A 21,884-nucleotide genomic window follows, 5' to 3' on the forward strand; every position below is an offset into this window, starting at 1 on the left:
GCTGGGAGAGGGAGCCAAAGTCAACACCATCTGATTCCAGAGAATCTCTAGGAGTCGTCTTGTTATTTTCCCCCTTGGGGAGGAGCAACCTAAAGGTGGGCCAGCCCAGCGTGTGCCCCAAGAACAGATAATCCCCAGGAGAGTGTGAATGGGGCTTACTTATGACACTTGAGCAGCCATTTCTCCCCAAAGATTTATTGGCTTAAAAATAATGATGCAATATGCTGGGTCCAAAAAAAATGGCTAACTGTGGTACCTGTCAGTGTGCCAATCCACACCCTGGCCTCCAGGCTCCCTCAGTACCTGTGGTTCCTCACAGCTGTCTCCTCCTGTCCTCTTCCCTAAACTTCTTCAGCTCATGTGCTGCCCTTCCCCTCAGCTTCTCGTTCCCACATAACCCTGCCATTTTGGCCATGCCCTCTTTTGGCCCCCTCACTTGGTCCTCTCCTCTCTCTCTCTCTCTCTCTCTCTCTCTCTCTCTCTCTCTCTCTCTCTCTCTCTCTCTCTCCTCTCCCCCCCTTTTCTCTCCTCTCTTCTCTCTCTCTCTCCTCTCTCTCTCCTCTCTCTCTCTCTCTCTCTCTCTCTCTCTCTCTCTCTCTCTCTCTCTCTCTCTCTCTCCTCTCTCTCTCTCTCCTCTCATGGCCCAGTTCAGTCTGCTGACTGTGTTCAGTTGACTCTCTCTCCCTGCTCTGGACTCCTCCAGTTGCCTCTGGCTGTACTCCCCCTCAGATCTACCATTAAAAACCCTCACCTCAACCATACCTTGGATCCCTCATGTTGTCATTTTTATACACAGTAGTGAGGACTTCTTGGTGGTTCCTTCCTGGAATACTTGGTTTCATGACTCTTCCTGAACATTTTCCCCAGTACTGTGCACCAGCTCTTGCATGCTTCCTGCCAGTGTTCTGGAATGTTCTAGGGTATAAGGCCAAGGTAGACTCTGAGTATTTGTAAGTACTGAAGTGTTTCCTAAGGTGACCTGGAAGTCATTGAGACACAATAGGGTATTGAATTCACTCTGTTTGGGTTTAATTTACCCAGTAGTGTTTAAATGCCAGCATTAAAAACAGATTTTTCAAGGAGCTTAGCTGAATCTTGGTTCTGGGAGGCAGAAAAACCAAAATCTATTTTCCTTGAGATGGCGTAGGGAAGACATACACCTGGTGCTGTCTTTCCTGTCACTCAGAGTGGAGTCAGACTTGAGCTGTGAGGCTTCTGTGAGAAGAGGAATAAAATATTGCCGACTCTGCATTGCACAAGTCATGCCATGACCGTTTCCCGTCTAAAGGGACACTGGCATAGCCATTTAAATATTGCAATAAATATTTCATATATTACCACAATTATTATCTGTCCATAATAAAAGATAGATATCTATAAAGATTAAGGTCAAAGGCAGATGAATACTTAGAGCTGCTCAGAGGAAGAAGGGCCTCTGCCTTGGAGGGGCTCCCTGAGGCAGCAGACAGCCCCCTCCCATCAGCCGCTTTCCTCCCGCTAGGCATTTTTCATCTCGTTTCTTTACTAGAATTTGTCTTTGCCTTCTCTTCCAGTTACCTCATGGAACCGATGAAAACTGGCTTCAAAAGCTGTACAACAATTTTGTCAACAAGAACTCTTTATTCGAAAAGCCTAGAATGTCAAACACATCCTTCATCATCCAGCACTTCGCTGACAAGGTACAGAGACCAGTGCGCGTGTCCAGGACAGGACTTCTCTGGTGTGGCTGGATTCCACTGACAGAAACTGGGGAGATAAGTTAGTAAGGTGCTTGCCCTACAAGTTCACCCTACAAGTTCAACCTCCTCCTGAACCCTTTGTATAAGAGGAAGGAAGGAAGGAAGGAAGGAAGGAAGGAAGGAAGGAAGGAAGGAAGGAAGGAAATAAAATATCACTCATGTGACACATAGCTGTAATTCCATCATCCTTGGGGAATTAGTGACAGATTGATCTCTGGGGCTCAGGGGTATCTGGCAGAGTCCATAGCAGAGAGTGAAAGGAACAGACAGGACATGGCCCGGGATAACATCAAGAGAAGGGAGAATAGCTGGAGAGAGTGGTGGAGATAACAAGAGAACAACAGCAAGAGAACAAGAGACAGGATAGCAGAGAATAGCTGGGGGAGGGAAGCCCACGAGCTGGAGCAGGCCTGGGGGTGTGGGATGAAGGGGGAAGGGTCAGGATGCTAGCATGGAATTACAAGTACTTGTGAGTAGAGACCGAAGGAGCCTGGAGGCTAACGTGAGCCTTGACATGCTGACAGCTGCCATAGATAGATGGAGCCATGTGTCCCTTCTGTCAGAAGCAAGGGAAATTGCTCCTGTTAGGGGACAGAACATGTTTCACGAATCCCTGAGGACTGCTGGCTTTTGTCTAACCACTAGAAATCCTTCCATAGTCCAGATTGAGCTCATTTCTGGATATATGTGCTGCTTATAACACACATGTGTGCGTGCGTGCACACACACACACACACACACACACACACACACAAAGGGGGCCTGGAGTGTAGCTCAATGCTACAGCACATGCTGGCCTCTGGGGTGACCGGCCTCTCTCTCCACAGGTGGAGTACCAGTGTGAAGGCTTCCTGGAGAAGAACAGAGACACTGTCTATGACATGCTGGTTGAAATCCTCAGAGCAAGCAAGGTCAGCAGGGACCCCAGAGGAGTCGCTGATTCGAGAAGGGGTGGGATTGGAGAGAGAGGGACTGCTGGGTCACAGCTGCTTACAGCTGGTTTTTATTTCATTTTTTTTTTCATGGCTGAATATACACATACCACCTTTTATGTGTTTTAGAGCTGGAGGTAAAGTCCATTTTTATCAGGGCCCGGGACCAGCCCAGACCTAAATTATTTCTCATACCAGAGTGGAGGTATGGGAATAATTGAGGCACAGTTCACACGGCAATAACAGGAGGGAGTCTCAGGGTTCATTCAAAACCTGAAGATCACCCGCATTTATTATCCAAACAGCTTTAATATCAAAAGGTAAACTGAGGGGGAAGTTCATTAGCATTCTTTTTCCTAGGTAGCAGGGAGAATGACTTAGATCACGTCCACAACTATGCCTGCTCTGTCATGTAGACTGAAAAACACTTCTTCCCTAGGTGACCTCCTAAATTACAATAGGAGAAGAATGACATTAGCATGTCCTGACCACTTGCTATGGATGGCATCAGGTTGTCTCACTATCAAAGACTAGGTGATCACCTTCTGTGTGGAAGGTGCAAATTGTGCCTTGCCAGATCGCTCAGAATTTTGACTGCCATACCATGTAGGGATATGACCTGTATTAACCCGGCCTCTACACATTTTGTATCTGAAAGCATTGTAGATTATATACATGTGGTCATCATGCAGATGACAGAAGGAAAACCACAAACACAGCAGCTTGGGAAAGCACACCTCACATTTGACTCCTTCATTTACACAAAGGGAAGGGTAAGGCCCCATTCTCACTTCTGGGCACAGGGCAGTGAATGTGCCTGATGAACAAGTATTTCCAGGAGCTTCCATAGTCTAGAGGAAGCCATATCTCTTAGCACAAAAACAAGCAGTGTGAGGTACCCACAGCATTCAAAGAAAACCAAAACAAGTCAGTAAAATGTCTGCATCACAAGCATGAGGACTTAGGTTTGATCCTCAGCACCCATGTTAGAAAAGCCGCTTCCAGCACTCGGGAGGCAGACAGGCAGATCTCTGGAGCTAGCTGACCAGCCAGAATAGCCAAGTTGGTAAGTTCCCGGTTCAGAGAGAGATCTTGTCCCAAAATATAAGCCAAAGGATGACTGAAGAATGCACCCAACATCAGACACACACACACACACACACACACACACACACACACCAAAAGAAAGAAAATGAAACCAAGTGTGGAGATGGCAGAAGGAAGTGTGGCCTGGGCAGTTGGTCCTTAAACCCACTGCTCTGTGTGATGAACACTATCTCCATATGAATGACTGCGGCCATTTCTTCCCCCTCAAACATTTCCTTATAAAATGTTGAGTAGAAGGTATTTCATAGATAGGCCTTTGATTTCTAATAATGTGATCTATATTTATTTCCCTCTTCTAGAAGATCCAATACACTGTTTAAAATGCTCGAGGCTTTTGACAGTTTCCTAAATGAGCCCAGGTACTTGTGCTGGTGATCATAAACAAATGCTAGCTGGGGACGGCCACACTCATCAGAGTGTCTCCCAGAAGTGCATTCAGTGTTGGCACCGCATCTTGTGACAGAATTAGTCTTAATTTGCGGGTTATTTACTCAGCCCCAGGCTTACCCCAGGTCTTGTCTAGAAGAAGCCTTGTAGACACGCAGTGGCTCTGTCTCCTGAGCTAACAGGTGGGGATGCACAGCAGACTGTGGACTCCTCAAAAGAGGAGCAAATAGAGAAGAGAACAGAGGCAGGACAAAGGACAGCCTGGGCTATACATTAATAACAAGGTCTAGGTCAGCTTGGGTTATGTAGTTAGACCCTGCCTCAAAACATAAAAGGGTCTGAGGAGCTAACTCGGTAAGTGCTTGCCATGCAAGAATGAGAACCTGAGCCTGAGCCCCCAGAACCCATGTACAAACAGCCGGGGACAGGGGTACACACAGGTATGTAACCCCAGCGGAGATGGAAATGGGTTTTCTGGTCCTCCCATATCACGATTTGGGTAAGCTCCAAGCCTAAGGTTGTCCTTTGGCTTCCATACGCATGTCTATTCTTGCATACATGCACCGTCACACACATAAATACACAATAAGAACACATAAGAACACATCTACATATAAACATGGATGTAGGGGTGTGGGTTCAGCATTGTAAGCAGGGTGTGGCTGGAAGACAGTGACATAGCTTTGATTCTGGGGTAGGGTTTGGGTCTGCAGGGAGGGTGAATGGGTTGAGAAAAGAGTCTAGCTGAGCCAAGGAGCTCAGTGGGGAGAGTAGATGTCTCTTCTGTCAGCTGCAGTAGTGCATGCGTGCAGACACTTGCACAGCTGCCCCTCTCTCCCAGTCCCAGGAAGGGAGCCATGGGTGTCACCAGCAAGGAGGCTCTGCCTAGTCAATGGAGCCCTGGCTATGGAGGTAGCTGGGGCTATCACTCTGGACCCTCTCATTTAGATGGCCGTTATGGTTGTGAATTTGGTCAGTGCTGGTGAGGACTGTTATTCAACACTTGGGGACATTAAATCCCTCTCCGTTCCTTAACAGTTTCATCTCTGCGCCACCTTTTTCCAAGAAACCCCTGTTGCGTCTTCTCCCTTTGGGGCAATGATCACAGTTAAATCTGCAAAGCAGGTCGTCAAGCCAAACAGCAAGCACTTCCGGACCACAGTAGGGAGCAAGGTACACGGGAGTGGGAACGAGGTGGGAACTGGTTGCCAGTAGGCCAGACTCTGGGGAGTCAAGACACCTGTGGGACCCACAGTCCAGGTCTGGCCGCCGACACCAGGCTTCTTACAATCCATCTGTAAAACTCCCAACTCCAATTCAGCGCATCCCAGTGCCCTTCCCAGCCTGTACATGGTCATAAGGTTCATTAGTTCTCTGCTGCAGTGAACCTGGTCAGGGTGTATTGCGGGGAGGGCAGTGTACCCAGGTACTCACAGAAGCCAGAACAGGATGTTAGGTCCTGTGGAGTTAGAGTTACAGGCATCTGTGAACCACCCAATGGGGCTGCTGGGAACAAAACTCGAGTCTTCCAATAGAGCCTCAAGTGCTCTTAACTACTGAGCCATCTCTCCAGCCCTAAAATGACCTCTCACTCATCAGCTTCATTTGTCTTGATCTAAGTATTAAATCATCCCAGAGCGACCTCTGACCTCTGGTCCTGCTCCCTAGTTCCGCAGCTCTCTGTCCTTGCTCATGGAGACCCTCAATGCCACCACACCCCACTATGTCCGGTGCATCAAGCCGAATGATGGCAAGTTGCCCTTTGAGTAAGTATTCTCATCAAGCCCTGCAAAAGCAGCATCCTACCATGACCAATGGCAGCTTAAGGAAGGAAGAGTTCATTTGAGCTAAGGGTTCCCCAGGGAGACTCCCCAACAGTGAAGGAGGCATGGCAGCAGACAGCCAGAGCAAGAAGATGAGATCTCATGGCTCTATTCACACGCTGGGAGCAGAGAGAGCAACTGGAAATGGGCCAAAGCTATAAGCTCTCTAAGTACTCCCCCACCCACGAGCTCCCTCGCCAAGTTCCCTCTTGTAAAGATTCCATGACCTTCCCACACAGGCTACAGCTGGGAACCAAGTGTTCAAAGACCTGAGCCTGAGGCAATCTTTTCACACTCAAATGACCGTGATTTTGGAATTTGCTGAGATCCCTCATGGACTTTACACTGTTTCTGAGTTCTTTAATGATTCAAACAGTGTTGCCTTTTATATATATGCTAGCGGGACCTCTCTGGTTAAACCACCTAAACTCCAGGCCTGAGCAAAGGGGCTGAGTTTGAAATCATTGTCTCATCAGACACTGGGACCCACACCCCTCTGCTTGTATAAGGGGGCATCTGTGCATGTGAAGGAGTGGGGTGAGAGTCAGAGGCACCCTGATATGTAGCATGAGACATCAGATGTGTTCTTAGGGGTCCTGGAGTAAGAGCCCCTAACCAATGACTGTAGATCAGGAGCTAAAAGAGGAGCCCTTAGAGTGGGCTGTCAGTGGAAGTGCTAAGAGCATCCGTGGGTCCCAACAATGTTAGCCCTACGTCCTAAGTAAGCCACTGTAGGGTGTTTTGTAAAGGGCATTCCTCCATTCTATGCATGCATCTCTTTTCACCTGGTTGTCACTGAAGTTCAATCCAGGAGTTTCCCCCACAAGGTGGCCTCCCCCCCACCTCCCTCAGTCAGAGCTCCTTCCCACACCTACCTACATCCCCAGCTTCTAGACTATTTCACATCAAGGCTGTTCCAGAACATTCTGTAGATATTTCTGTCGATCTGCAGTGTGCCTTGCACTCTGTGGGTGAGTTGAGGGTGAAGGGGCAACCGGGCTGGACCCTGCTGTCCAGGATCCTGAAGTCCAGGCCTCCCAGCCGCACGTGTTCTGGGATGTTCAGTGGCTGTAAGGCCTGAACCCATTGTAAAATTGCTTCAAGGTTTGACTCCAAACGAATCGTCCAGCAGCTGCGAGCCTGTGGTGTTTTGGAAACAATTCGCATCAGCGCCCAGAGTTACCCTTCCAGGTAGGTTGTTGTGAGCAAGAGCACAGCTAAGCCATCAAACGGGACCATACCATTGGTAGAAAGTTTATCTGGGGAATCAAACTGGCGTGTGGTGTGTATGCGTGCGTGTGTGTGTGTGTGTGTGTGTGTGTGTGTGTGTGTAAAACAGGACAGTGGGAAAAGCCCTGTCAATTTTATGGAGGCAGGTAGAGGAGAGGTACAGGGGAGGTGGGGTGTGGTGGGTATAGCCTGGGGTTAGCATGGGTCTAGCCTAAGGATTAGGGTGGGGACTTTGACCTGTGGCAGACTTGTTTGGGTTAAACAGGACCTGGATGCCCTTTGCCAGAGTTGGTTGCCTGTAGAGAACAGATAAAGGAAGCAATGGCTTTTTCCTGACAAAGAGAAACCTGCTTCACAAGATTTCTGAGGAAGGCTGTTTAGGTTTTTGTTTACTCAATAGCGGCTCTTCTCTTTACCCAATCATAGTCCAGGCTGAGCTGGCCTAGGCTGTCATCTGAATGACACCCTAAGACACTCTCAGAGGCCCTGCATTTTTGGGGGTGCACTTTGGGCCTACCAGTTACCCTCATTCAGGTGTTTGCTGAGAACAGAGGGGATAGTGTCAGGTGCACCTTCCTGGAGGAAGGCCGGGGAGACATCCCCCTCTTTCGTCACTGTGACAGAATGCCCCAGGAGATAAGGGAGGCGGGGTTATTTTGGCTTGTGGTTTCAAAGGCCCTTCGCCTTTATTGTTTCTGGGCACAGCATCACGGCAAGGGGCACATGTGGACCCCAGTGGCTCACCTCACTCTAGACAGGAGGCAGAGAGAGGGACAAGAGGGGGTCAGGGACAAAGCTGTGCCCAGAGTGAGTTACTTCCTCCAAATTAGTCCCATGTCCTTTCTGGTTTCCATGCCCTCCAATAGACTACGTCTGTGGGTTAATTCATTATTCAGGCTAGAACTCTCAGGATCCAATCTCTTTCCAGAGCCTCACCTCCAAACAATGTGTTAAGGACCTAGTCTTCCATACCCGAGCCTTTGGGAAACATGTAATGCTCAAACTGTAGCAAAGGTGCTGTAGGTATCTCAGAAGCACCCAGGACCCCGTCTCAGGTGCTGGTGATGGTCCCAGTTTCCTCGTCAGGACAGGAGCTGAGGAGGGCAGGAGGGCCAGAGGGTTGGTTGAATCCGTTCATATAGAAAGTGCACCGGCTGGGAGCTTTTGGCATTGACACAGGAGGGTCACCAGAGCAGGCTCTACCACCTTCCCCGTGGTGGTGGTGGGGGGGCAACACAGTCCACTGCATGAAGAGCCTCCTCCATGCTACGCCTGCCCAGTTCTCTCTGATTTTGCAGGTGGACATACCTTGAGTTCTACAGCCGCTACGGCATCCTTATGACCCAGCAGGAGCTGTCCCTCGGCGATAAGAAGGAGGTGTGCAAGGTAGCTTTGCACAGGTTCATCCAGGTCGGTCTTGCCTGCTGGGATCTCGGGCTCTTTCCAACAGCGTGCCTCTTAAATGTGTCCCTTCACATGCTAGTAAGACAGCAGCGGCCATGCTCACCATGGCAAGATCCCTTAACAGTGGACATTGCCTTTAGGGATCCAAACACTGGGTTTCACTGCCATCTCCCTCTGCCTCATTCTCTCATGATCCAATATCATCCTCCATGGACCTGGGTCACAGGACATGGTCAGATGAGGCAGTAACAAAGCAGAATGTTAGTGTCGCTCCGTGTGACTTGAGGTTATTGCGGAGGTGATGAGTTAGGGTGGAAAAGAGATGGCAGGCCATGACAGCCAGGAAATGGGATAGGTCGTGAACCCAAAGCCAAGACAGAAAACAATATGTACCTCAAAGTAGAAGTTTCTAGATTGTGATTCTGGTTTTTCTGCCTTGTGCCAAAGCCATACCAATGGTTTGAAAGCCTTTGGACTCCCTCAGTGTCAAATATCTTTCTTCTCTTCCAGGATTCTAACCAGTACCAGTTTGGTAGAACCAAAATTTTTTTCAGAGCGGGACAAGTGGCTTATTTAGAGAAACTCCGCTTGGATAAACTGAGGCAGAGTTGTATTGTGATTCAAAAGCATGTGCGGGGCTGGCTGCAGAGGAGGAAGTTTCTCCGAGAAAGACAAGCCGCCCTGACAATCCAGCAGTATTTCCGGGGTCAGCAAACAGTGAGGTAAGAGGATAAGGAAGGTGGCACTGGGTCATACCAATTACTTCCAGGTCAACAATGGGGCGTGCTGGATCCATAGAGAGCAGCTAGACCATAGGGCAGTCGCTGCTGATGTGCCCAGGAGGAGGGGCAGCTGAGGACAGGAACCTTTCTCTTGCTCCTTGGACACAGGTATGGGGGGGGTCCCCACCAGTGACCATGAGCCTGGATAGGAGAAGGACCTGTCCTGTGTGCTATCTCTTCCCAGGCAGAATGACGGTTCTTTTTCATATGATCTAATATAGGGATTATCTCATAGTTGTTTTACTTACATTTCTTGGCCATTCCCAAATCCTCCTCCATGGGCTTATACGTTCTGAAGGGAAGAGGCTGTGTTCACCTCCAGACCTTTAAGCTGATGTTAACAAACTTTCCTCTACAGAGCCAGTTAGGAAAAAAATCCTTAGACAGGTGGCTCTGCTGGCACAAAGAAATCCAATTAAGTCAGATCAAACCAAATTAAAATGCCCATCATTTTATTAAATACGGTGCTCTCAGGCGGCCAAGTGCATGGTGGCAAGACAGGAAAGTGCTGTAAGAAAGGGCCTGAGGCTTGATACCTTAAGGGTTGTTCAGCTTATAATTTTGGAGTACAAATTGGTTTTGGCTTCTGATAATGGCCTCCATTGCTGTGACACAGTGCGACAGAGAAAGTAGACAGAAAGAACCACGTGGGAAAGGGGCCAAGTTCATGGAGCTCCCTCTATATAAACCCCCTCTATTAAGTGTGGTGCTGTGTCCCCATAATCCCAGCACTCAAGACACTGAGTCAGGAGAATGCTGTGGGTTTGAGGCCAGACTCGGCTGCATTATGAGTACAAGGCCATTCAAGATTTTATAGCAACACCCTGTCTTTCCATAAATAAGAGCTGGAGAGATGGTATTTCCTTCAGAGAATAACAATTAAGTTATCCATATGGGAACATCTGGGCATGGCCACACACCTGTGCATCTGTATCACACTCAAACGCACATACACAGAAACAAAATAAATTCCAAAATAAAAGGGATAAAAACTTACTCCCCTTAGCTCTGACTCATAGTGAGCCATTCAGAGGCCCCATCTCCAGTGACCTACCTTCTGCCGGGCCACCCCTTACATCACAACTAGGACCAGGTGTCCACCTATGAACTCTAGGAGGACTCACTGAAGGGCAGCTACGACTACAGCAGCTGCTGTCAGCAGTGTGTGTAGAGCAGCCACAGGTGTGTCCACCGAGCCTTGATGGTCTCAGCAGATGTGACCCTTTGTTGTAGTCTGCCAGCTCCAGATCGGCAACTCCCAACCCAGCTCTTCACGAATGGGTGCATGAGCAAGTGGGGTTTCAGGACACTGTCATCCTCATAGTCTGGATGTGAGCTGTGCACATGTGTACGTGTGTGCCTGTGTTAGAGGAGGCTGCTTGTTGGTTCTTGGCCACTTAACCCTGAAATAATCACACGGAAACTGTATTATTTAAATCACTGCTTGGCCCATTAGCTCTAGCTTCCTATTAGCTAACTCTTACAGATTAACTTAACCCATCTCCATTAATCTGTGTATTTCCATGTGACAGTGGCTTACCTGCAAAGTTTTGGCATGTCTGACTCTGGCAGCAGCTTCATGGCATCTCTCTAACTCCGCCCTTCTTTCTCCCAGCATACAGGCTAGTTTTCCTCGCCTAGTTCTGTTCTTCCCTGCCATAGGCTCCAAGCAGTTCTTTCTTCATTAACCAATAAACACAACACACAGACAGAAGGACCTCCCACACCATGCCTGTAGATTAACTGGCTTGAGGAGATCCCATGTGGTTCCTCCATGACCGAGTGACCCACACTGAGGTCAGGGTAGGCACAGGCAGGCCTGAAGTTGCATCAGGATAAGCCACTTAATGGTACAGACATACCTGAGACTTCCCTCACTGAAAGGTGCTGCCCACACTCGTGGTTCACGGTGAAGGGTGAAACTCTGGCCACCCACTCACATTGCCATCTCTTCACCCAAGGAAGGCCATCACTGCCACCGCTTTGAAGGAGGCCTGGGCAGCCATCATCCTCCAGAAGCATTGCCGAGGGTACCTGGTCCGCAATCTGTACCAGCTGATCCGCGTGGCCACCATCACCATCCAGGCCTACACCCGTGGCTTCCTAGCCAGGAGGCAGTACCGGAAGGTACGGAGTAGACTCAGGCTGCTGTTCCTCACTGTTCCTTCCTCAGTGCAAGGGTTCCAGTGAGAGAGGCATCCACACTGCCCTGAGGGGTTGCCTGAGGGGTTGCTTCAGAAGTCTGGGGTGAAGGGCTCAGTGGGTCAGTGATGGGAGACTCCTGCCCTGCACTGTGGATGTCCTGAGCTGACTCTTCGGGTAATGATGGACCTGGAGAGAGAGAAACAGGAGTTCTGGCTGACATCTTACAAGGTTCCCTCTCCAGTTGCTGCAGGAGCACAAGGCTGTGATCCTTCAGAAGTACGCGCGGGCATGGCTGGCCCGGCGTAGATTCCAGAACATCCGCAGGTTCGTGCTCAATATTCAACTGACTTACAGGGTCCAGCGTTTGCAGAAGAAACTGGAGGATCAGGTAAGTGTGTGTGTGTGTATGCGTGTGCACATGTGTGTATGCATGTGCATGTTCATGTGTGTAAATGTACGTGTGTGTATGTTTGATCACTCTCTGCCTTATTCTTTTTGAAGCAAGGGCTGTCAGTCAAACCCAGAGCTTGCCTGCATGGCCAGTGGTACCGACTAGCCAATTTTCTTTGGGAATCCCCTGTTTCTACCTTCTAAGACTAGAGTCACAAGCAGGCCCCCATGACCACCTGACATTATTTTTACGGATTCTGGGAACCCAAACCCTAGCACTTTAACTTTGGAGGCAAGCATTTTAATCTTGGAGCCACCTCCCCAGCCCTCTACTGCCCGCCCGTCTTTTCTGACCCGTGGAGTGCGCCGTCTGTGTTGCGCACCCCATGGTCGCCAGAGATGCCCAAATTCCCTCTTTAGAAGTCCTTTTTTTATCAAATAGTCCTACCTCAGGTCGATGGATGAAAGCACAGCATATGATTTTTTTTTTTTTTTTTTTTTTTTTGATTTTCGAGACAGGGTTTCTCGGTAGCTTTTTGGTTCCTGTCCTGGAACTAGCTCTTGTAGACCAGGCTGGTCTCGAACTCACAGAGATCCGCCTGCCTCTGCCTCCCGAGTGCTGGGATTAAAGGCGTGCGCCACCACCGCCCGGCACAGCATATGATTTTTGAGGTAAACACAATTTAGCCTCTAGTATTAAAATTGTTGTGGAGTCCCAGAAGCAGATGGACCGCCCATGACACGCATCACCAGCTCAGAAAGACTCCACCTCACTCAGTTCTGTGGGAAGAGGCTAACAAATGTCACTTGTGGGAAATGCAGCTGTGGTAGATAGATGCTGTGTGAGGCATGAATGCAGCGGCTGCTTCGCTCTGAACAAACCCCTGACGCCTGAGTCTTTCTTCAGAGCAGAGAGAACCATGGGCTGGTGGAGAAACTGACCAGCCTGGCTGCTCTGCGGGCTGGTGACCTGGAAAAGATTCAGAAGCTGGAAGCAGAGCTAGAACGAGCGGCCACCCACCGACACAGCTATGAAGAGAAGGGCAGGAGATACAGGGACACAGTGGAGGAGGTCAGAAGGGTCCCACGTGGGGAGTCCACACTCCCGTCTCTGCAGAGGGAGGCAAATGTTGCCTGTGGCAATAACGCAGGGACTTCACAGCCCTGACAGAGGGAGCCCAGCGGCCTGGACTCTGGGGGGAATCGTGTGCTTAGGGAAGGGACCAGCTGCTCTCCCTGCCGTCCTTTACAAGTGGACACAAGGCCCAAGGGACACTGCTGACTGCTTCCTTCTTCTTGTCCACCTGCATGGGCCCTGGAGGCACCTGTCTCTGACCTGTGCTGCAGAACCTGGGAAAGAGTTTATCACTGTGGTCGAGTGAGAAATCCCAACATCCTAGATTCGAATCTTGACTTTGCTGCTGGCTAAAGTGCAGCTTGGCCAAGTCACCGACCCTCTGAACTTTAGCTTCCTTGTATTTAAAATAGAAATGACAAAGGGAGGCTAGAAAAAGATTTAAGGGTAACGTTTTCCAGAGAAATAATTTAGTCAGTGCCCACCGTGGGCCCCACAGAGTCATGAGAAGGTGAATCTAGCATATTCTAACAAAGTCTCTTTCATTACCGCCCATTTTCCTGTGCCTTCCAAAGGCTTGAAGTTCCCACATTCGTAGCCATAGGCACCCTGGGGGCTTCCCTTTGCCCTGCCTGTGACCTAGTACTCGGGGTGCCCACAATGCTGCTGCTGCCCTTTCTGGCTCTGCCCGTCATGGCCATCACCATCACTGGGTCTACACTTCCAGCCCCGCAGGCCTCTCTCGTCAAGAGAAGCTGAAGTAACGGATTCTGCCCTGCTTCCCTGCTTTCTACACCACAGCAGTGTGAAAATGGGAAGCCAGTGTGTGTTCTGACCTAAGCAGCTATTACCACAGTTAACTAATAAGCTGCCCCGGGTACCCAGAGCTCAGGAGAGGCCTGAGACAGTCCTTGGCCTTGGGCTTTTCTCCCAGGTGTCAGCTGTCAGTCATGGCTGGGGAGGTGGGTGGGAGCGGTGTCTGATTCTGTGGCTGGTGCGGTTGTTACTCTGGCCTAAGCTGAGCAAGAGCATGTGATTGAAGAGCACAGGGCTCGTCACAAGGGCCAGTGGCAGAGACTTCACCAAGGTCTCCTCATGTCCCTTCCTTTCACTAGAGGTTGTCGAAGCTGCAGAAGCACAATGCAGAGCTGGAGTTGCAGAAAGAACAAGCAGAGCTGACGCTGCAAGAGAAGACCGAGGAGCTGAAAGGTAGCCAGCACTGGGCGTCACTCAGCAGTGTGGGTGTAGCCGGCCATCACACATCAAGGGGATAAGTAAGAGTATGAATGGATGAGAGTATAATAGCGTGCAGAAACGTGTGAGTAAAAAAGTATGTGTACACGCTTGTGAGAGAGTGCATGTGCAAGAGTTTTGTTCAAGTTAACTCGAGTCAGGAAACAACCAGGCTAGCTAAAAGATAAACCAATTATATTTTTATTTATTATAAGGGGAAGACTCACGAAACAGGAGCAAGAAGTCCAAGCTCAGCTGTGCTGCGAGGGAACCACACAGAGAGAGGGCACCTGGGCTGCACACGCCCTTTTTCTCTGGGTCCCAGAAAGCCACACCCTAACTTGGTCCCACCTCTTAAAGATAATTGGTTGGCAAAGATTCCCCATCAGAGTTTATGGGTGTTCATGAGTGTGTAAGTGTGTGGAGTATGTATGCATTTAGAGTGTACAGTGCTGTATGAGTGTGGGGAAGTGTGAGAATATGAACATGTGTAAGTGTGTAAGAGTGTGTAATAGTGTATGAATGTAAGTGTGGTGACACATGTGTGGTAAGAGTGTTGAGTGTGTACAAATATGAGTGTATAGTTTGGGGTGTTAGAGTGCGTATGTTTAAGAATATCCATGAATGTATGAGTGTGTATGAGTGTGAGTGGATGTGTGTGTAAGAGTGTGTGTATGAAAGAGTATTCATGAGTGTGTGTATGGAGATGTATGGATGAGCATGTATTTAAGAGTGTCTGTGAACATGTGAGTGTATATAAGTGTAGGCACCTTGTGAGTGGCCTAAGGGACCTTGCACACATTCTGCCCAGCGTGTGGACTAAAGGGCACCAGGCCTAGGGTGTGAGACAGCTGGGGTTCCAGCAAGAAGGTGCACCCTGACGGTGGCCCGGGCCTTGGAGCCCACAGAGTCAGTGAGGAGCAGAGAGGTTGAGAAGTCATCTGGAGCCTGAGCAAGGAGCACCCCCTGCACTCTTTTTATTACACGGCTTCAGGGGTTTTATAACTTCTTGCTGTGAAGGTTGCCACAGGAATATTGAAGTTCTAAGAAATGTAGTGAGAAAATTGCCTGTTTGGATGGATACTTTTAATAGAACTGCTGTTTCACAGCCCCCTCGCCTACATATCTAGTTATGAAGGGTGCACGTGTCTCCTTACGTCCCAGCTGAATGAACCCTCCACGGCGATTGGGAAGTGGGAGATAATTCAGACGTTGTCATGGCGGATTTGTTTCAGAGTGTTCTCTGTCCACAGAACAAATGGACAAGCTCACCAGGCAGCTGTTTGATGACGTGCAAAAAGAGGAACAGCAAAGACTGTAAGAGACCCTGGCCTCAAAGCCAGCACCCGCTCACTCAGCTAGCCTCCCCTTCCTTCCTTCCTTCCTTCCTTCCTTCCTTCCTTCCTTCCTTCCTTCCTTCCTTCCTTCCCTCCCTCCCTCCCTCCCTCCCTCCCTCCCTCCCTCCCTCCCTCCCTCCCTCCCTCCCTCCCTTCCTCCTTTTCTGGCTTGGTCCTCGAACCTCCTCCATTAGCCAAGGATGTCTTTGAACCTCTGATCCTCTTGCCTCTCCCTCCCCAGTGCTGTGATTACAGCTGTGCACCAGCACTGCTGGTTTCTGCATTGCAGGGAATGGAACCTAGGGTGCCCACAGCTACATCCCCATCTGCTCTGTTTTCTGTTTTGCTTCTCAGCTTGTAGCTAGCATAATCCAGATCCAGGTATGCAGGGTGAGGATTTTAGTCTCAAGGGCGCAGTTCTATAGTGTACCGCCTCTAATGATGCCCATGGTCCAGGGTTGTTGATACTCTTCCTGCTGATGGACCCTCACTGGTCCCCATGACCCTGGGTTGGACCAGCCCTCTTCCTGTCTCAGTTATAAACCATCTGCTAACTCCCAGAGATTCCAGTCTGGATCCCCCTTCTCTGATGGAGTCAGTAGTTTCTAGATCTAAGTGGGGGGCATGATGGAATGATGGGAGATGTGGAATATTCTTGTCATGTTCCTTGGGAGACAAAATCTCAGGGAAGCCTGGGATGAGGTTCTACTTTGCCGTGCAGTTAGCCGAAAACCATGGCCTCGGTAAGGAGGTGGGTAAGGAGACTCCCAAAGGCTGAGGAGCCAGCTGCACAGCTGAGCTCCCTGCTGTCTGCCTGGACGGGGCTGTGCTGGCCTGTCAAGTGAGCAACACTCTTAGCCCTCCTTGCAGCTCCATTTGGTCCCTGGTCATCTACCTGTGCATGCTTGGCCCTGTCACAGCCCTCAGAGGCACATACTATTACAGACCCAGCAGGTTCAGGCTGTAGGTCTGAGGTTCGTTGTACCCCAGGCTCCAGGGTTTTCTTTTTTGTTTGTTTTCTGGTCTCTTGAGAATACTGTAGTGGATTGGGTTTGTTTTTTGGTGGGGGGGAGGTGTTACAAAGTTTAAAGATTTATTAATATCTACAAAAGGAGATAAAAATCTTTGTGGAGCCAGACTTTGAGGAAGCCACAAAGACTTCCTCAGAGTCTTTTCCTTGGTGCTAACACAGTAAATCGGTCAAGAGTGTGGGTTGAGCCGGGCGGTGGTGGCGCACGCCTTTAATCCCAGCACTCGAGAGGCAGAGGCAGGTGGATCTCTATGAGTTCGAGGCCAGCCTGGTCTACAAGAGGTAGTTCCAGGACAGGAACCAAAAGCTACAGAGAAACCCTGTCTTGGAAAATCAAAAAAAAAAAAAAAAAAAAAAAAAAAAAAAGGGTGTGGGTTGACATCCCAGCAGTGGGAGGCTCCAGGTGGGAAGCTCCTGGTGGGAGGCTCTGGGTGCAAGGTTTCGCAGCATCCCACCAGCCTGAGGGCTGCAGGAAGTTAACAGAGCTCTTGGGGCTGCCTTAGTTCCGACTGGACTCTGTGGACTAGACAAAGCTGGTCTAGGTCACATGACTCCTTTCTGTGGTTTTCTTAGTTCGTTGTCGCCTGTTGAACTCAGTGATCCGTTTACAAGGAATTGGGTTTCAACACACTTTGGAGCACTTGGCTTTGCTGAAATATATTCGAAATTCTTTTAAATGGGCTGGACAGATGGATCAATAGTTAAGAGTGCTTGCTGAACAACCAGAGTTCGAAGCTCAGCACTCATATAGGCTGGGTGTCCCAAGACACCTACATTTCCAGCTCTGAGGGGCGTGATGCCCTCTTCTGGCCTCCATGTGCAAAGGTGCAAACATCAGGGTACACACTGTGCATGCAATCACAGACATGCAGACACCTGCTTACACACACACACACACACAAGTAAAATAAATAATTTTCAAATTTCTCAGAAACCAAGACCCCTGAATACAGAGATGGCCTGTATTATGGCCTCTGCTTTTGTTCTTACTTGAGAAGCTTGTGACCAGAATGGTTTTGCTTTCAAAATTTTCCATCGACACAGACTTCACCAAGAGAGCACCCCTCCTTCCATAGTCCCAAATCTTAAATAATTTCAGAGGTGGAAACCTTTCATTAGCACACTAGTGGTGCAGTTTTGGATTTTAGCATTTCTTGTTCAGTTTTGGAAATTTGGGGTGCTAAGCCATATTTGTTGAGGACTAAATAAGACCCCTGGGGGGTCCTGGGAAAGGACTAGAACTTGGCAGAATATGCCAGGTCTTTGCTGAGGGATGGGCACCCCATTCAGAGGACAGCGTGGAACCCAGGGATGACTTTGAGATCACAGTGCCCCAGCACCCAGTGTGACTTGAAGTCTAGCCTCTCCGTCCTGTGTTCCCTGTGATCTTGAGAGAGTTTCTCACACCAGGAGCTCTAAAGCATTTGTTTCAGACTATGAGAACAGGGTACATGCTAAAACACAGGACCATGGGCTACTACAAGGGCGGCATAGGTCACGACAACCCTGTCTCCTCCTTTGGCATGGAGGTGTCTCCTCTCTATATTTTCAGAATATTGTATATTTTGTTCAAAGACTATAAAAACAAATCTAAGTTTATCTTTTCTTTTCTTTTTTTTTTTTTTTTTGCTGTTTAGACTTCTTGAAAAAAGTTTTGAGCTGAAAACACAGGCCTATGAGAAACAGATAGCGTCTCTGAGAGAAGAAATTAAAGCCCTCAAGGACGAGAGGACGCAGCTCCATCATCAGCTGGAGGAGGGCCAGGTCACCTCTGACAGCCTGAAAGGGGAGGTGGCTCGTCTGACCAAGCAAGCAAAGGTAGGTGTGATGGCTTTTAGGTCCTCTGGTAATGCTCTTGATCTGCACAGAGATAGCGGAAAGGTCTCAGATTTGGGGTTCAGTTTGGGGACAGCTCAGGTGGGCTGTTCTTTTTGGTAAGATATTTAATAATACCATTATCAGCATGGTAGGGATTTTGAAGAGAACTCAAATGAAGCATTGTGTATATGAGGGGACCTTTGTATGGATTCAGGCAGAATGAGGAGGTTCCTTGCTATGTGTTTGACGAGTGGTCAGTACTATATGCTGGTAGTCAGGTTATCCTGGATTCCTGGGTGGCAGGGGCAGCAGCAAGGATCCAGTCCTTTAGCTAAGTAAGGTGTGCCCACCATACAGGAGGTGCCCCCTGTAGCCTCTGCTTGCTTAGGATGCTTGGGAACATCCTTTGGGGAAGTGAGGATCAGAGTCACAGCGGGGTGCTTGCTTCTCAGAGCAGCTGAGAGGGTGAAATAGAAAAGGGCAGATGCAGGTTGAGTGTGGCCCTAGCAGCTGCTAGCCCAGCCAGAGCATCTCTGTGTTCCCAAGACATCAAACAGCAGGTGTAGCCGTACAGACTGACAGCACACAGCACCTCAGTGCTCTGTCCCCCCAAGTTCAAGTCCAAGACACTGCGCTGTCTGAAACTGTATTTCATGTTTCTGATAGCTTCTAACATTGCCAGGTTGTAATTATACAGTTATTTAAACAGATTGAATAAAAGAATATTTCCAATTTAAATTATAAATTCCGGAAAACCCTTATCACTTATCATGTTATCAACTTAAGAATACCTGTACTGAAGTGAAATTGTTATAATCTTCCACTTTATCAGAAAATTCACGAGTGATGGTCCATGCCTGGAGAGGCCACCCAGTCAGTAGAATTCAGGTGTATTGTGCACTCCTGTAATCCCAGCACTGGGGAGATGGAGGCAGGAGAGCCAGGAGGAAGCTCAAGCCCTCCTCAGGGCGCAGGAGCTAGAGGCCAGACTAGACTATGAGACCCTGTCTCCAGAAATCCATTCCAGAGCAGTGAATACAGTTAATGATGAAGTATTACACATTTTAAATTGTTAAGAGAATAAATTTCAACATTCTCAACTGCAAAAATAGCAGGTTTTTGAGAGAGTTGTGTGTTTGCTATCTTGATTTGATTTTCCACATTGCATTCATAAATCATAACCTTACTTTGTCACCCACAAACATATGTGATTATACTTTGTCAATCTATAATAAAAGTTTAAAAAAATGAAATTTACAAGTAGAGCAGGAAAAATCACATAGAAAAATATTTTCATTGCTTAAGCAAGCGTTAAAATACCAGAGCTGGGTTGGAGAGATGGCTCAGAGGGTAAGGGCTCTGGCTGCTCTTCCAGAGGTCCCAAGTTCAGTTCCCAGCAACCACCTAGTGGCTCACAACCATCTGTAATGAGATATGATGCCCTCTTCTGGTATGCAGGCAGAATACTGTATATATAACAAATAAATCTTTAAAAAGTTTTGAAAAAATAAATAAAATACCAGCATTATCATATTTTATAAAATATATAAATATTCATAGAAATTTAATAAAAAGTTCTTGAGAAAAATAAATTTAAAAGAACAATAAGTAAGGTTTGAACTGTGCATGGACAATGAGTCCTTACTGGAAATCGTAATCCTATGCATCCCTACAGACTTGAGGATTTGTTTATCTTGAAACGAGTTCTCAATATGTCACCCTGGCTGTCCGTGAACTCAGGATGCTGCTGCCTCAGCCTCCCAGGTGCTAGTGGTAGCATCCATCTGATCCTTCAGTGCATGTATTGTTTTAGAATGCAGACCTCTGGCAGATGCAGAGTGCAGGAAGAGTATCCTTGCTTTCCAGGGAATGGACCTAAAGCCATGCGTGGCTGCAGCCTGTTCTCAAATGCAAAGCATTTCATTGTGAAGTCAGAAAGCTGTTGAGCTTCCACTAAACATGTAAAACACATGTTAGAAAGCTCTGCAGATGTTCTGTGTGGCTGTGAACAACCGTGTGTGCTCTGTAAGAGCTTCCCCCTTCAGAACTGTCGGTCTGCGTTCCAGGAAAACTGTCCACCTTTCCTATAAGCACTCTGTGCTAACCAGTGCTCTACTGGCTCCCTTGTCAACTGGCCTCCTGTTGTTGTGATGTGGAAGACTTGGGGAGACTGGATCACGTGATCATATTCCTTTGACTTGTCCGTTCCAGGAAGTCGATTCTGTGTCTGTTGCGTGTCATACCAACTGGCTAATCCTTTCTTAAAAAATGATTTATTAATTTTTATTGTATGTGCATTGGTGTTCTTGCCTGAGGGGCATTGGATCCCCTGGAACTGGAGTTACAGACAGTTGTGAGCTGCCATGTGGGTGCTGAGAATTAAACTCAGGTCCTTTGGGAGAGTGGCCAGTGCTTTTGACCTCTGAGCCATCTCTCCACGTTAACCTTAAATTGGAGGAATTGTGAGCCTGCACTTGGAGTGAGATGCCAGTAGATGTCACTCACTTCTGATGCCTCTTAAGGTCTGGCTTACAAAGATCTTAGCCATCACTGACAAGCTCTGTGTGTCTGAAGATTAAAAGTGAATGCGAACGTTATCTGAAATATGCAACGAATCACAAAGGAGCCAAGGCTTCAGACTGGACGGTTACGGCTTCCAGGCACATGATCCAGAACATGTCACATGATTCAGGGTAGATTCATTTTTCTATCCAACAGGGGCTCAGCTTTTACTCACCTCAAGGACAGTTAGGACCGTTAGGAGTCTATGTTTGATCCCCTTCCTCTGTGGAGTCAGGAGCTGGGGTCTATCAATACTCAGGACCAGAGTATTCCAGGAGGGCTTTTCACTTCTGCTATCCCTGAGAATGTTTCTATCTGCTAAGCTACAAAAAATAATAATAATAAATAAATAAATAAAACAAAACAAAAACAAACAGTAACAACACACAAACCCATGGACTTCCTTGAGCTGAGCTTGTAGTGTGAACAGCAGTGGGTGCAACCTTTTGACCAGCAGAAATGCTTGTAGGAAACTCTCCCCAAGAGGCCCTCCCAGGGTGCCTAGCCTCCACAGTTGCTCCCTCTCTCAGCCTAGCTGAAGAGGAAAGCTTCCTTGGAAGGAAGTCAGCTTTGTCTTCCCCCATCCCCACCTCTTCAGGCTTACTGTTTAGGTTCTAGTACCTGGTCCACCTTAGCTTGCCCCTCACCCACCTCATGGCAAACTTGTAAATGTTTTCTTCCTTTGCAGTGGGGAAGCTAATTTCTGCCCCCAAGTCAATGTGGAAAACAGCAGCATTTTGAGCAGTTGAGCTGCTTCAGGGCAAGCTGTGAGGCTGTGAGAGCTGGATACGGTTCCAGCTAGGAAACGGCATGGCGGCCGCTGGGCTCCATGTGCTCTGTGACAAATCTGTGTCCTTGTCTGATAGAAAGTGTAACGACTGTTTTCTTTG

General features: G+C 48.4%; 1 protein-coding gene across 2 annotated transcripts in view; it reads left to right on the top strand.

Moving 5' to 3' along the window:
- The window catches only part of Myo5c (myosin VC), a 78,182-nt gene that overhangs the window by 33,886 nt on the left and 22,412 nt on the right, over positions 1-21,884 (top strand). For both annotated transcript variants that reach the window (XM_057767867.1, XM_057767868.1), the window contains exons 13-25: positions 1,554-1,679; positions 2,567-2,650; positions 5,204-5,338; positions 5,834-5,931; positions 7,093-7,179; positions 8,517-8,628; positions 9,133-9,344; positions 11,366-11,531; positions 11,791-11,937; positions 12,847-13,011; positions 14,130-14,223; positions 15,501-15,564; positions 18,252-18,432. In XM_057767867.1, coding sequence (XP_057623850.1) covers positions 1,554-1,679; positions 2,567-2,650; positions 5,204-5,338; positions 5,834-5,931; positions 7,093-7,179; positions 8,517-8,628; positions 9,133-9,344; positions 11,366-11,531; positions 11,791-11,937; positions 12,847-13,011; positions 14,130-14,223; positions 15,501-15,564; positions 18,252-18,432 — 1,671 coding nt within the window. The remainder of the gene's footprint in view (positions 1-1,553; positions 1,680-2,566; positions 2,651-5,203; positions 5,339-5,833; positions 5,932-7,092; positions 7,180-8,516; positions 8,629-9,132; positions 9,345-11,365; positions 11,532-11,790; positions 11,938-12,846; positions 13,012-14,129; positions 14,224-15,500; positions 15,565-18,251; positions 18,433-21,884) is intronic.

The sequence above is a fragment of the Chionomys nivalis genome, chromosome 4 (assembly GCF_950005125.1).
Source record: "Chionomys nivalis chromosome 4, mChiNiv1.1, whole genome shotgun sequence".
Classification (NCBI taxonomy): domain Eukaryota; kingdom Metazoa; phylum Chordata; class Mammalia; order Rodentia; family Cricetidae; genus Chionomys; species Chionomys nivalis.